Source organism: Mytilus trossulus, chromosome 11 (assembly GCF_036588685.1).
Source record: "Mytilus trossulus isolate FHL-02 chromosome 11, PNRI_Mtr1.1.1.hap1, whole genome shotgun sequence".
Classification (NCBI taxonomy): Eukaryota; Metazoa; Mollusca; class Bivalvia; order Mytilida; family Mytilidae; genus Mytilus; species Mytilus trossulus.
This window is the reverse complement of record NC_086383.1, coordinates 51,236,800-51,252,170: the sequence shown is the minus strand read 5'-3', so window position 1 is coordinate 51,252,170 and position 15,371 is coordinate 51,236,800. Positions and strand designations below refer to the sequence as shown.

Genomic DNA, 15,371 nt, shown 5'->3' with positions numbered 1-15,371 from the left:
CTGATTTTTATAGTTCATTCTTATGTTGTAATGTTATACCACTGTCCCAGGTTAGAGGGAGGGTTGGGATCCCACTAACATATTTAACCCTGCCACATTATTTAAGTATGTGCATGTCCCAAGTCAGTAGCCTGTAATTCAGTGGTTGTCATTTGTTTATGTGTTACATATTTGTTTTTCGTTAATTTTTTTTATATAAATAAGGCCGTTAGTTTACTCGTTTGAATTGTTTAACATTGTCATATCGGGGCCTTTTATAGCTGACTATGCGGTATGGGCTTTGCTCATTGTTGAAGGTCGTAGGGTTACCTATAGTTGTTAATGTCTGTGTCATTTTGGTCTCTTGTGGACAATTGTCTCATTGGCAATCATACCACATCTTCTTTTTTTTTATATTACAAGATCAAACAATGTTAGGGCTGACCCCTGGTTTTCTACATAATTAAACAAAATATTCCAGTCTATTTATTGTAACTATATGACAATGTCCTCTGACTTGTTGGCCTTAAATTGAATAGGGATCTACCTCACATTATATTTTCATATATATTGTGTTCATTAGTAACACTAAATACGTAATGTGTGAAATCTTATAATGAAATAAAGAAAATACCTTTCGTCTTTAGTACAGCAGCCTGAAAAAGAGGGATATGTATTGAGTGTATATCACGAAACTTGTAGAAATGTTTAAATTTAAAAAATAAACACCCATATCGTACATAGTCTGTAATGAAAAACAAATCGATTGATTTATATTTGGTGTCAAATGTCATTTTCTGACCTATTCATGCTATTGGCAAAATTACAATGGGATATATACAACATAATATAATATATTAAAACTTTTAAGTATAGACAGAAATGGATAGTCTTTACTTGTTTTATCCACACACAAAAAAATGCATAACCACATGATGAGACTTGAAGATAAATAAATTCAATAAAAGTACTGTTCCTTTTCATTTGCTTTTTTTTCACGCTAGTAACGTCAGGCTGATAATATCTACAGCCAATGTCAGTACTTGACTATTTTTTTTTTTTTATTTTTTTTTATTAGTTTCTTGTGTACAATTTGGAAATAAGTATGGCGTTCATTATCACTGAACTAGTATATATTTGTTTAGGGGCCAGCTGAAGGACGCCTCCAGGTGCGGGAATTTCTCGCTACATTGAAGACCTGTTGGTGACCTTCTGCTGTTGTTTTTTTATTTGGTCGGGTTGTTGTCTCTTTGACACATTCCCCATTTCCATTCTCAATTTTATAATGGATTGTGGGTCAGCCTCTATTTGAACAAAATAGCCTTTGGATTAGCACATCAAAAAACAAGCTTAAGCTCTAAAAAGCCTGTTTTGCTTACAGTGCATATTCAGCATGTTTTCTAAAGTATGAATAATTCTAAATACTAAGGATTTTCTTATCCCAGGCTTTGATAACAATTTAACAAAGGACATCCTACAACATTGTCTACAATAATAGAACTCAAGAAAAAGAATCTATATTCTGTTGATTGCTTTTATGTAGTCTGTTTAGTTGCTCTCTATCTTCTTCAGTTTATTTGCTCAAAACACAAAAGAGGGTAAAAAATAATCCTCATTTAACAACACGACGGGTGCCACATGTGGAGCAGGATCTGCTTACCCTTCCGGAGCACTTGAGGGACGAAAGATACCAGAGGGACAGTCAAACTCATAAATCGAAAATATATTAACAACGTCATGGCTAAAAATGAAAAGGACAAACAGAAAAACAATAGTACACATGACACATCATAGAAAATTAAAGAATAAACAACACGAACCCCACTAAAAACTGGGGTAAACTCAGGTGTTCCGGTAAATAGTCTAATTCGGTAGGTCACATTCATGAAAGGGAAGGGGATTGTAGTTACGGCGTAAGGAACATATCCGATATCAGCTATGAAACAGTAATTTCATAACGGTCAACCAACTCATGATGGCGTCCGTCACATTTAGAGAGCTGAAATCATCCCTTGTGTCGTAAAGTTTTGTTTTCAACCGACCCTCATTGTCAATTTCTAAATGTAAATCAAGATATGAGGCGACTTGACTGTATCAGTTGTATCCTTTATCTCTAGTTCGATGGGAGAGATACGTTCAACCTAGTCACCAAATTTTGAATTATTTAGTGAGAGAACATCATCTATATAGCGGAAAGTAAAGTTAAAGGATATTGCTAACTTTTAACTTTCTTCCTAAGAAGTTCCTGTATGAAGTCAGCCTCATAATAATAAAGAAACAAGTCGGCAAGAAGAGGGGTACAATTGGTTAAAGTTTATGGATAATTGGTAGAAGTTAACATTCTAAACACTTTTGTTTTTGTCAGATTTCCTCTATTTATTATAACGGTTTTTAAATGATATTTGAGTAAGGGTTACATCTACCTAACAGACAGTGTTTAGTACCACTAGTTTTTCTGGTAATGGTATCATCTACCTAACAGTGTTTAGTACCACTGCTGGTAAGGGTATCATCTACTGAACAGACTGTGTTTAGTACCACTACTGGTAATGATATCATCTACCTAACAGACAGTGTTAAGTACCACTACTGGTAAGGGTATCATCTACCTAACAGACAGTGTTTAGTACCACTGCTGGTAAGGGTATCATCTACCTAACATACTGTGTTTAGTACCACTGCTGGTAAGGGTATCATCTACCTAACATACAGTGTTAAGTACCACTGCTGGTAAGGGTATCATCTACCTAACAGACTGTGTTAAGTACCACTACTGGTAAGGGTATCATCTACCTAACAGACAGTGTTTAGTACCACTGCTGGTAAGGGTATCATCTACCTAACAGACTGCGTTAAGTACCACTACTGGTAAGGGTATCATCTACCTAACAGACAGTGTTTAGTACCACTGCTGGTAAGGGTATCATCTACCTAACATACTGTGTTTAGTACCACTGCTGGTAAGGGTATCATCTACCTAACATACAGTGTTAAGTACCACTGCTGGTAAGGGTATCATATACCTAACATACTGTGTTTAGTACCACTGCTGGTAAGGGTATCATCTACCTAACATACAGTGTTAAGTACCACTGCTGGTAAGGGTATCATCTACCTAACAGACTGTGTTAAGTACCACTACTGGTAAGGGTATCATCTACCTAACAGACAGTGTTTAGTACCACTACTGGTAAGGGTATCATATTCCTAACATACAGTGTTAAGTACCACTACTGGTAAGGGTATCATCTACCTAACAGACTGTGTTAAGTACCACTACTGGTGATGGTATCATCTACCTAACAGACTGTGTTAAGTACCACTACTGGTAAGGGTATCATCTACCTAACAGACTGTGTTAAGTACCACTACTGGTAAGGGTATCATCTACCTAACAGACTGTGTTAAGTACCACTACTGGTAAGGGTATCATCTACCTAACAGACTGTGTTTAGTACCACTACTGGTAAGGGTATCATATTCCTAACATACAGTGTTAAGTACCACTACTGGTAAGGGTATCATATTCCTAACATACAGTGTTAAGTACCACTACTGGTGATGGTATCATCTACCTAACAGACTGTGTTAAGTACCACTGCTGGTAAGGGTATCATCTACCTAACAGACTGTGTTAAGTACCACTACTGGTAAGGGTATCATCTACCTAACAGACAGTGTTTAGTACCACTACTGGTAAGGGTATCATATTCCTAACATACAGTGTTAAGTACCACTACTGGTAAGGGTATCATATTCCTAACATACAGTGTTAAGTACCACTACTGGTGATGGTATCATCTACCTAACAGACTGTGTTAAGTACCACTACTGGTAAGGGTATCATCTACCTAACAGACAGTGTTTAGTACCACTGCTGGTAAGGGTATCATCTACCTAACATACTGTGTTTAGTACCACTGCTGGTAAGGGTATCATCTACCTAACAGACTGTGTTTAGTACCACTGCTGGTAAGGGTATCATATACCTAACATACTGTGTTTAGTACCACTGCTGGTAAGGGTATCATCTACCTAACATACAGTGTTTAGTACCACTGCTGGTGATGGTATCATCTACCTAACATACAGTGTTAAGTACCACTACTGGTAAGGGTATCATCTACCTAACACACTGTGTTTAGTACCACTACTGGTAAGGGTATCATCTACCTAACATACTGTGTTTAGTACCACTACTGGTAAGGGTATCATCTACCTAACAGACAGTGTTAAGTACCACTACTGGTAAGGGTATCATCTACCTAACATACTGTGTTTAGTACCACTACTGGTAAGGGTATCATATACCTAACCGACTGTGTTTAGTACCACTACTGGTAAGGGTATCATCTACCTAACAGACTGTTAAGTACCACTACTGTTAAGGGTATCATATACCTAACAGACTGTGTTTAGTACCACTACTGGTAATGGTATCATATACCTAACATACTGTGTTTAGTACCACTGCTGGTAAGGGTATCATCTACCTAACATACAGTGTTTAGTACCACTACTGGTAAGGGTATCATCTACCTAACAGACTGTTAAGTACCACTACTGTTAAGGGTATCATATACCTAACATACTGTGTTTAGTACCACTACTGGTAAGGGTATCATATACCTAACATACTGTGTTTAGTACCACTGCTGGTAAGGGTATCATCTACCTAACAGACAGTGTTAAGTACCACTGCTGGTAAGGGTATCATATACCTAACATACTGTGTTTAGTACCACTACTGGTAATGATATCATCTACCTAACAGACTGTGTTTAGTACCACTGCTGGTAAGGGTATCATCTACCTAACACACTGTGTTTAGTACCACTACTGGTAAGGGTATCATCTACCTAACAGACTGTGTTAAGTACCACTGCTGGTAAGGGTATCATCTTCCTAACATACAGTGTTTAGTACCACTGCTGGTGATGGTATCATCTACCTAACAGACTGTTAAGTACCACTACTGGTAAGGGTATCATATACCTAACATACAGTGTTTAGTACCACTGATGGTAAGGGTATCATCTACCTAACATACTGTGTTTAGTACCACTACTGGTAAGGGTATCATCTACCTAACAGACAGTGTTAAGTACCACTACTGGTAAGGGTATCATCTACCTAACAGACAGTGTTAAGTACCACTACTGGTAAGGGTATCATCTACCTAACAGACAGTGTTTAGTACCACTGCTGGTAAGGGTATCATATACCTAACATACTGTGTTTAGTACCACTGCTGGTAAGGGTATCATCTACCTAACAGACTGTGTTTAGTACCACTACTGGTAAGGGTATCATATACCTAACAGACAGTGTTTAGTACCACTACTTGTAAGGGTATCATATACCTAACAGACAGTGTTTAGTACCACACTGCTGGTAAGGGTATCATCTACCTAACATACAGTGTTTAGTACCACTACTTGTAAGGGTATCATATACCTAACAGACAGTGTTTAGTACCACTACTGGTAATGGTATCATCTACCTAACACACTGTGTTTAGTACCACTACTGGTAAGGGTATCATATACCTAACAGACAGTGTTTAGTACCACTGCTGGTAAGGGTATCATCTACCTAACAGACTGTGTTTAGTACCACTACTTGTAAGGGTATCATATACCTAACAGACAGTGTTTAGTACCACACTGCTGGTAAGGGTATCATCTACCTAACATACAGTGTTTAGTACCACTACTTGTAAGGGTATCATATACCTAACAGACAGTGTTTAGTACCACTGCTGGTAAGGGTATCATATACCTAACATACTGTGTTTAGTACCACTACTGGTAAGGGTATCATCTACCTAACAGACAGTTTAGTACCACTGCTGGTAAAGGTGTCATCTACCTAACAGACAGTTTAGTACCACTGCTGGTAAGGGTATCATATACCTAACATACTGTGTTTAGTACCACTACTGGTAAGGGTATCATCTACCTAACAGACTGTTTAGTACCACTGCTGGTAAAGGTGTCATCTACCTAACAGACTGTGTTTAGTACCACTACTTGTAAGGGTATCATATACCTAACAGACAGTGTTTAGTACCACTGCTGGTAAGGGTATCATCTACCTAACAGACTGTGTTTAGTACCACTACTTGTAAGGGTATCATATACCTAACAGACAGTGTTTAGTACCACACTGCTGGTAAGGGTATCATCTACCTAACATACAGTGTTTAGTACCACTACTTGTAAGGGTATCATAAACCTAACAGACTGTGTTTAGTACCACTGCTGGTAAGGGTATCATCTACCTAACAGACTGTGTTTAGTACCACTGCTGGTAAGGGTATCATCTACCTAACAGACTGTTTAGTACCACTGCTGGTAAAGGTGTCATCTACCTAACATACAGTGTTTAGTACCACTACTGGTAAGGGTATCATATACCTAACATACAGTGTTAAGTACCACTACTGGTAATGGTATCATCTACCTAACCGACTGTGTTTAGTACCACTACTTGTAAGGGTATCATATACCTAACAGACAGTGTTAAGTACCACTACTGGTAATGGTATCATCTACCTAACCGACTGTGTTTAGTACCACTACTGGTAAGGGTATCATCTTCCTAACAGACTGTGTTTAGTACCAGATTTATTTTAAGTGTTAGCATTTGTAAATCAAAATTATATGTACCTTTAAGTATTCCATTACTTCTTTATACTGCCCATGTTTCCTTGCTGCTGCTAGATCATATGGAGTCTTACCCTGAAATACATACACATCTTAATATTGCTTTTATCTGATTATTACAATGAAAACTTTTGTAACACGTATCATATAATAAGTAAGACCAGTAACAGCTGAGTTGTGTGTAATTTTATTTTTCACAGAGGCTAATCATATAATTTTTGTTCATTAAATATAAGTCACGAGAAAACATTAAGATTATTTTTCAATTTTTTCTGAAGACATGTAATATTATATATATAGGCTTTTAACTTCGTTTTTTAAAGCATATGAATAAAAGCTCCATCTGTCACCATTTGATCTTTATACTTTTCTTTTCAGTTTGAAGGTTGGTTAATGCATACTTATGTCTACATAATTAGGAGTGTAAGATTTTGGGGGGTCTCGATTTTTAACTATTTATACTCTAACTTTTGCTGATTTATTTCCATTCCGGAGGTTTTTTCTTCCATTTATGATGTTATAATCTATATGCCTACTTATATAATCTACTTGACGATTGTGGGAAAAGAAAAGATAACTCTTATGTATACTGGAAGTGTAATTTGGTTGTGTGTTGCACGATACCAAGGACAAATTGACAAGTGGTGCTGCTAAATGACATTTTGTAACGAAGTAGAAATAAAGAGATTGGTAGGAATAAAAGCGTACATACCAAATATGAATTATTATGAAATCTATTTGTTAAAATAACCATTTATTTATTCATTTTGAGTAAATATTCAACATGGCAAAAGCGATCCTTCACAGAAATATATCCTTACCATGGATGTCTAATGAGCCAATAAGATGGACAATATTTTAGTGTGAAAATTTCAAAAATGTCACTCCAGTGCTTTTAAATTTATATGATTTTTCCTCTGCCGGTCTTAAATTTCCCGTCAGAGTTGTGCCCCTTATACTATATTCTATATCAGAAAAGAAATATAATGAATGATAAAATATTTTTTCTCTCCTCATGGAAATAAAGCAATCAAAATGACAATAACAATAAAGTAATTCAATATTGTTCATTATTTGAATAATTTTATTGACATATTATCATCTAAGATGGTGATAAAAGGGTAGGGGGATGGGGGGTCTGAACATAAAAGCACTGTGAGTGTGAAATAAAAACCTGAAAAAAAAGAAGCACAAGAAATAAAATTGTAAGTATTAAAGTAAAAGGTACTACAAGCATTAGCCTTTCAAAAAGTGCTATAGTCGACTCTTAGCTGATGAAAATGGAAAGTGCCTTCGCTTTGTAGATTAATTCATTTACTAGAATAGCCACGTGCATCAATCAACAAATTTTACCACACACGTGAGGTCACACGTTATGAAGAAGTATGTATCGTTTAACGTTGTTGTTTACTCCAGAAGATTCGACTATTTATAGATAAAAGTTACCTGTGTAAAATCTAATTGCTAAAATAAAGAGGACAAATCCGATACTCTACGGGATTGAAGGACATTTACTAGGTTTGGATTGTCCTAACCAATCAATAAACTTTGATTATTCACGTCTTGTAATATCTTCCAATCAGGTAGCAAGAAAAATTCACGCACTAACTGTCCATCGTTCAATTCTTAATATCGACTCCTGGGAGTTGATAAAGTATTACTCAGTCGTTCTTAGAGATCATGCAGTCATGATTAATAGACAACCCTGCATTTACATTTTAACATACACTAGCAAATGACTAGTTGCACACAATTAAATTCATGGTACTAATATGATGGACCTTATTAAATACATAACATGAGACTATAGAATTACAATATGATAACAGAAACATGTACATATATAAGTTCTTTAAGTTAAGTCCAGACTTAGTGACTTTTAGTCAAATGTGTTACAACTATGAGAAATAAAGAGTACTTACCCAAAAAATGGAAAATAAGTAAGGGGAAACATGAAGCGAGCACATGGAATCAAACATGAGAATCAAAGAGCTGAAAGCTCTGAGGAAAAATGACGCCACTGCCTCTAATAATGGGATATTATTTATGCAAGTCTTGATTTTCACATACTGTAATAAGTTTAACATTGAAACATGTCTCGTAAGCATATAATTGATAGTCGTATATGCGTGTGTGAAGTGAAGATGACAACTGACTGTTTGTTTTAAAACAAATGAACAGATCAAGAGTCAAGACTACCTGAATGATCTACAGTATCCAATGACTACTGGCTGTTTTTTTTGTACAAATAAATAGGTCAAGACTACCTGAATGATCTACAGTATCCAAGGACTACTGGCTGGTTTTGTGGTACAAATAAATAGGGGATCAAGAATACTGGAATGATCTACAATATCCAATGATTACTAGCTGTTCTTTTGTACTAATAAAAAGGTCAAGACTATTTAAATGATCTACAATATCCAATGGCTACTGCATGGCTGTTCTTTTGTACATACTAAATAAAGACTACCTGAATGATCTAAAGTACTCTAAGTAATGTGTATTTTTTTTCTTGCAATTTCATTTTTCTAAATCAAGAATACAGACTACTATACAAAAGAAGATGTGGTATGATTGCTCATGAGACAACTATCCACAAAAGACCAAAATGCCACAGACATTATCAACTGTAGGTCACCGTATGGCCTTCAACAATGAGCAAAGCCCATATCGCATAGTCAGCTATAAAAGGCTCGATAAGACAATGTAAAACAATTCAAACGAGAAAACGAACGGCCTTATTTATGTAAAAAAATGAACGAAAAACAAATATGTAACACATAAACAAACGACAACCACTGAATTACAGGCTCCTGACTTGGGACAGACACATACATAAATAATGTGGCAGGGTTAAACATGTTAGCAGGATCCCAACCCTCCCCCTAACCTAGGACAGTGGTATAACAGTACAACATAAGAACGAACTATACAAATCAGTTGAAAAAGGCTTAACTCATCAGACGGACAAAAATACAAGTGGACTAGTATCCTTTCAAACCAAATGATTATGAAGAGCCTGTTGAAACAAGCTCTTATATCCCACTAGTCATATAACATACATTGACATATGACCTCGCATCCTTTTTCAATTTTTCACGTTTTTATACTGATATTTTCATTATTTTTTTTTATTTTGAATGCGAAGTGTGACACATTGATCGTAATTTTTTTTTATCAGAACAGTAAATAGAAATAGTAAATAATGCTCCCGAGGTCATATGTTATAGGACTAATTACCCACATACTCATTAAATAAGTTACTAGTGACATAGTTATTTCTATTACTTGAAGCAAATTATATTTCTGTAGATTTATACAATAGCATAATATTGTTATACTTGTTTTATTTCACCTTGAGGATTAGACAAATAGGGATACTCCTTTGATTTTTTATTCCATGTCAGTCAGGTCCCTTTATATGAAACTTGAAACCACTTCTCTGCCATATTGATATTTTATAAGAACTCTGCTCAATTTGATATTCATTCTTTAACCATATATCATAGTAAGCTAATTTTTAATTTACACTCATCCACAATCTTCCATGTCAAATTTCTGTCTCCATTTAAGTTTATGCTTTTGAACCATCATGGTATTAAACACGTTATTATGCTGTTATAGTGGGTCACCATATATTCAACTTGGGTGGCGTTCCAGTTATTGAAATTTGTGTCAGATTGGATAATGAACTAGACCTTTAGGAATTGATCTTATTATTCAATATGGAACCATAGTATGGGACCCCTACCCGGTAACAAAATAAAACATGTCCAGCAAAATTTATCACCAGAGATTACAAGTCAAGAGAGGATGGATAAGTCTCCAAAATGCTTGCCAAACTGGAACTTCAACAAGATCTCCAGACAAGTACGAACAAGGAGTTGAAGCCAAAGTTAGTATTTATGTAAAAAGTAGTTGAGGGGCTGATTTACGCTATTGAACCAGACGAATTCCTCACAAAAGCATGACCAAAGAGAATGATTACTGCAGAGAAATTCAAAGAATACCATGCAACAATTATTGTGGAAAGCAATGGAAAAGCAAGTGAAGAATAACTCTTACTGTGAGTTTTTTTACATTCCACTAAGTAAAACACCGTACATTATGCAAACTCATCCTTTGTAAGACAGTGAATGCGCCTAATCAGCTATGACGACACTGTTGTGCATGCATCAAACATAGAGAGCTTCAAATCTGTTCTCCCGCCCCGTCAATAAATCGGCGGCGCTCTCTCAAACCGTTGTATTAAAGCCAGCATCTATATCGACAATTTATTCAGATTTCATACAGATACAGTCTGTTACAGACTCTACAGGTGTAACTTTGTAAACAAAGATGGATTTCCGGTACTTCGATCTGTCTTATAACTAAAAAATGTAATAGGAAGTGGACCAACACGGACATATTATATTTTCTTATAAAAAAGGCAGTAGTTTGTAAAACGAAAAGACTATCAAGTATTCCCCGATTAGTTATATATCTTTAATGTTTTAATAATGTTTTAGTTTTACTTCACATAATCAATAAAGTTATAAAAATAGATTTATGAGTATGTTTACTACATTGGTTAGTACACTTCGATCTTTTTGGTAATAAGAAGGACCGGAGGTATGTAAACTGGTTCCCGGTTGATTACTACACATGCTAATACAAGCAGATTCCAGTTTGTATGTAAAATAATAAGTATGAAACCAAGCGCGGTAGGCAGAGAAATGTAATGGGGAAGAAAATATACGAAACCAAGCGCGGAAGGCAGAGAAATGTAATGACTAATGGAAGTTCAGGTCAGCAGTATATGAACAAGACGCTGAAGCGTCATTTTCCAAAAACCGGAAATAAAACACACAAACAAAATGAAATGAAAAACCCAACAACATTGCAGGAACAAAAACTTACTCATAACTACAATAGAGAACACTGGAAATGAAAGGGACGTCAGCGCTGCTAAAAAATTAACTCATTACCACCCTCTTATATCAATAAAATACATTAAACTGACATATATCTCTTTTTCAGTTACTGAGTTAAAACATCGCAACGTTGATTTCTTCTTATTTATGATTTGCAACACAGTAAGTATTTTTCATTTAAATATCAATAAAGTCAAATGTCAGTGATGGTCTGTTATCATGGTTATATTTTTTTCATATCATCCTTTGAATTTTAATGTTCCTTCTCTAGAATACTTCCATTGCATGTCACAAGAAAAAATGAATTCAATTTATATGCATTTTCTATTCTCTCTCGCTGTTATACAACACACACTTTATAGTGTATGCACCTCTTGATCCTTATTCACCCTCTGATTTATGCTAGTTGGCTTTGTAACATGTAAGCATGGTGAACGATCTTAACACATATTCGTGTGGATCATTATTCAGGCTCTGCAAGTGTTATGCAACCTGAGGGTTCAACTAGTGCTATAAATTGAATTTTCTTAAATCTATGTATAAAAGTGAGACAAGTTTCGTATATTTTCAGGAGCTTATTTTTCATTATCTGTATTTGAACTTTGAAGTTGGACTTTGATATAACTGAAGATAAAAGGAACTTGGTAAGCTAATGTTTAGATGTTTAAGATTTAAGAGATAACTGTGTTGTAAAATAAATGCAGCTTTTAAATTTTTTAAGAAGGAACCAATTTCTTCATTAGAAATTTTAACTTTTAAGTTAATGATGAATGTATTTTGTCTTATTGTTATCTATGAGTATGTCATTGATTTGTTGTCTTATTGGTAACATACCACATCTCCTTTTATTCAAATAACAATTAATAATCATGAAGTAAGGAAGAATCTTTAACACTGAAATACTCATATTTATATTTAAATAGAAATTCTTCACTAACTATTCATGCAGTCTTGACTGTAGGAGTTAAAAGTAATGATGACAAATGACAATGTTGTTTTTGTGACAACAAAATCATTAAGTATATAAAGCATAAAAGAATAATAAACAGTGGGAGAATTGATTTTAAAAGCTCACTAGACCTTGTGTTACTTTGTTTACTATGTATCGACAATGAATAAAACTTTGATTTGATTTGATTTAATATACTTGTGATACAAAACATTAATAGGGGAGATAATTATTTAATATTATAAGGATTACTTCCCTTGTTCATATGCTAACATTTCAAATCATCTTCACATTTGAAAAAAACCCAAAAAGAAACAATATAATACTTATTCCCTCCAAGTAATATGCAGCAACCAACTTAAAATAACTAGAGGCTCTCAAGAGCCTGTGTCGCTCACCTGTTAATGTGTTTACTGATGTCGGCCATCTTCGTTGGTAGGCGGGGTCATAAGACACTTTTTAAAAAAAAAGATACCCTTGTATTATGATTGTGGCCAAGTTTGGTTAAATTTGGCCAAGTAGTTTTAGAAATGATTTTTATACAAGTTACAAAAATGACAAAAGTTGTTCAATATTGACTATAAAGGGCAATAACTCCTTAAGGGGTCTTCTAACAATTTTGATCATGCTGACTTATTTGTAGATCTTACTTTGCTGAACATTATTGCTGTTTACAGTTTATCTCTATCTATAATAGTATTCAAAATAATAACCAAAAACTGCAAAATTTCCTTAAAATCACCAATTTTAGGGCAGCAACCCTACAACAGGTTGTCCGATTCAATTGAAAATTTGTGAGGGGATATATCTTATTCTGATGGACATTAAAATCTTGAAAGATTTGCCCTAAATGTCTTAGTTTGAATGATATAAAGCAAAAACAGCATTTTACCACTATGTTCTAATTTTAGCCATGTCAGCCATTTTGTTTGGTAGGCTGGGTCATCGGACACAGTTTATAAACTATAAACCACAATGATAATTGTGGCCAAGTTTGGTTAAATTTGGCAAAGTAGCTTCAAAGAAGAAGATTTTTAGAAAAGTAACAAAAAATGACGAAAAGTTGTTAAAAATTGACTATAAAGGGCATTAACTCCTTAAGGGGTCGAATGACTATTTTGGTCATGTGACTTATTTGTAGGGCTACTTAGCTGAACATTATTGCTGTTTACAGTTTATCTCTATCTATAATAGTATTCAAGATAATAACGAAAAACTGCAAAATTTCCTTAAAATAACCATTTCACAGGCAGCAACCCAACAACAGGTTGTCCGATTTGTCTGAAAATTTCAGGGCAGATAGATCTTGACCTGATCAACAATTTTACCCCTTGTCAGATTTGCTCTAAATGCTTTGGTTTTTGAGTTATAAGATAAAAACTGCATTTTACCCCTATGTTCTATTTTTAGCCATGGCGGCCATCTTGGTAGGTTTGACGGGTCACGCCACACATTTTGTAAACTAGATACCCCAAGGATGATTGTGGCCATGTTTGGTAGAATTTGGCCAAGTAGTTTCAGAGGAGAAGATTTTTGTAAAAGTTTACGGACGACGGACGCAGGACGACGGACGCCAAGTGATGAGAAAAGCTCACTTGACCTTTCAGGTCAGGTGAGCTAAAAATGCATACAAGATGTAAACATTTTTAAATTTTAAAAATGGCTAGATGTGCATTTTGGGCATACCCTTACTTTCAGACTCCTGTTCCTGAAGAAGGATATATTTCACTACATAATGGTAGTGCAGTATTTTTATATCACTGTGCATATAATGAATATTTTGGAATAGAAACTGATTCTGAAATCGATGAATCAGTCAGTAATTTGTCTCCAGGGTGTTTGTGTGAAATTTGTAATGTTTGTCCATGGAAGTATAAATTAATGTGTAAATGGAGACACTATCTATTCTCCAGATATATTTGTTTCTATGGATTCTTTTGTAAGTTCTAATGCAGATACAGTTAAACATACAGACGAAGGGCAATATCAGGAACTAGAATCAAATACAAATGAGTCATACTTTTTAAGATCTGATTCAGAAACTGATTCTTTGAATCAGTCCTCAAGTGTAGATATTGAATATATATTGATGACGAAGATATCCGACAGAATTTGATAGACACCAATCATATTCAAATTGTTGACATAATGGAATCTGATTCTTCTTCACATTCAGTTAGTTTGATTCACCCACAGCGCAGGGGATAATACGATCCTCCTGATGATACTGACAGTGATGACTCACTAAGCATTGTGCATAATTAAAATATTAAATTTTACTAGTTGATTGGCCAAACATTTTGTCAAGTTTCTTAAATTGTATACTAATTTTGAACAATAAATTTAAGTATGAAATCAAAATGAGTCTTAGAATTAGTATGTCGAAAGTGCCATCTATGTATCAATAACAGAAAATAAGGTAAGAAAATTGGTACATGTGTTCTATCCAAGCACCATACCTGTCAACTGACCCGTATTCTGCGGGTGTGACCCGAGATTTTCACAATTCTGAGGAATCACCCGGGACACCCGTCGGGTCATTGAAATAACCCGGGAATTCCGAAAATGACCCGATTTCACCTGTATTTCTTAGCCTTGAGATTGATTTCATAAGTAACTTTGAAATACCAGCAAATTCGTAATTCTTCCATGAACAGGAAGTTCATCTAGCTATGTAAACTGTCAAATTAAGTGACTCATTAAGTGCTTGGCTTCACTTGACAGCTTTGGTGTCAAACACACTGTTAATTAACACCAATTACCTTAGGCCACGGTTTTTTAATTTGTTGGTTTACGGATTTTCTCCATGAAAAAGTCGGGTCGGTCGGTCGGGGAAAAAAAAAAAAAATCCTTCAAGAC

General features: G+C 35.0%; 1 protein-coding gene across 1 annotated transcript in view; it reads right to left on the bottom strand.

The window, feature by feature from the left end:
• Positions 1 to 15,371, bottom strand: part of LOC134690141 (death-associated protein kinase 1-like) — a 40,452-nt gene that overhangs the window by 19,372 nt on the left and 5,709 nt on the right. The window contains exons 7-8 of the mRNA XM_063550117.1: positions 6,651 to 6,722; positions 614 to 635 (exon numbers count right to left, since the gene is read on the bottom strand). Of these exons, the coding sequence (XP_063406187.1) occupies positions 614 to 635; positions 6,651 to 6,722 (94 nt within the window). The remainder of the gene's footprint in view (positions 1 to 613; positions 636 to 6,650; positions 6,723 to 15,371) is intronic.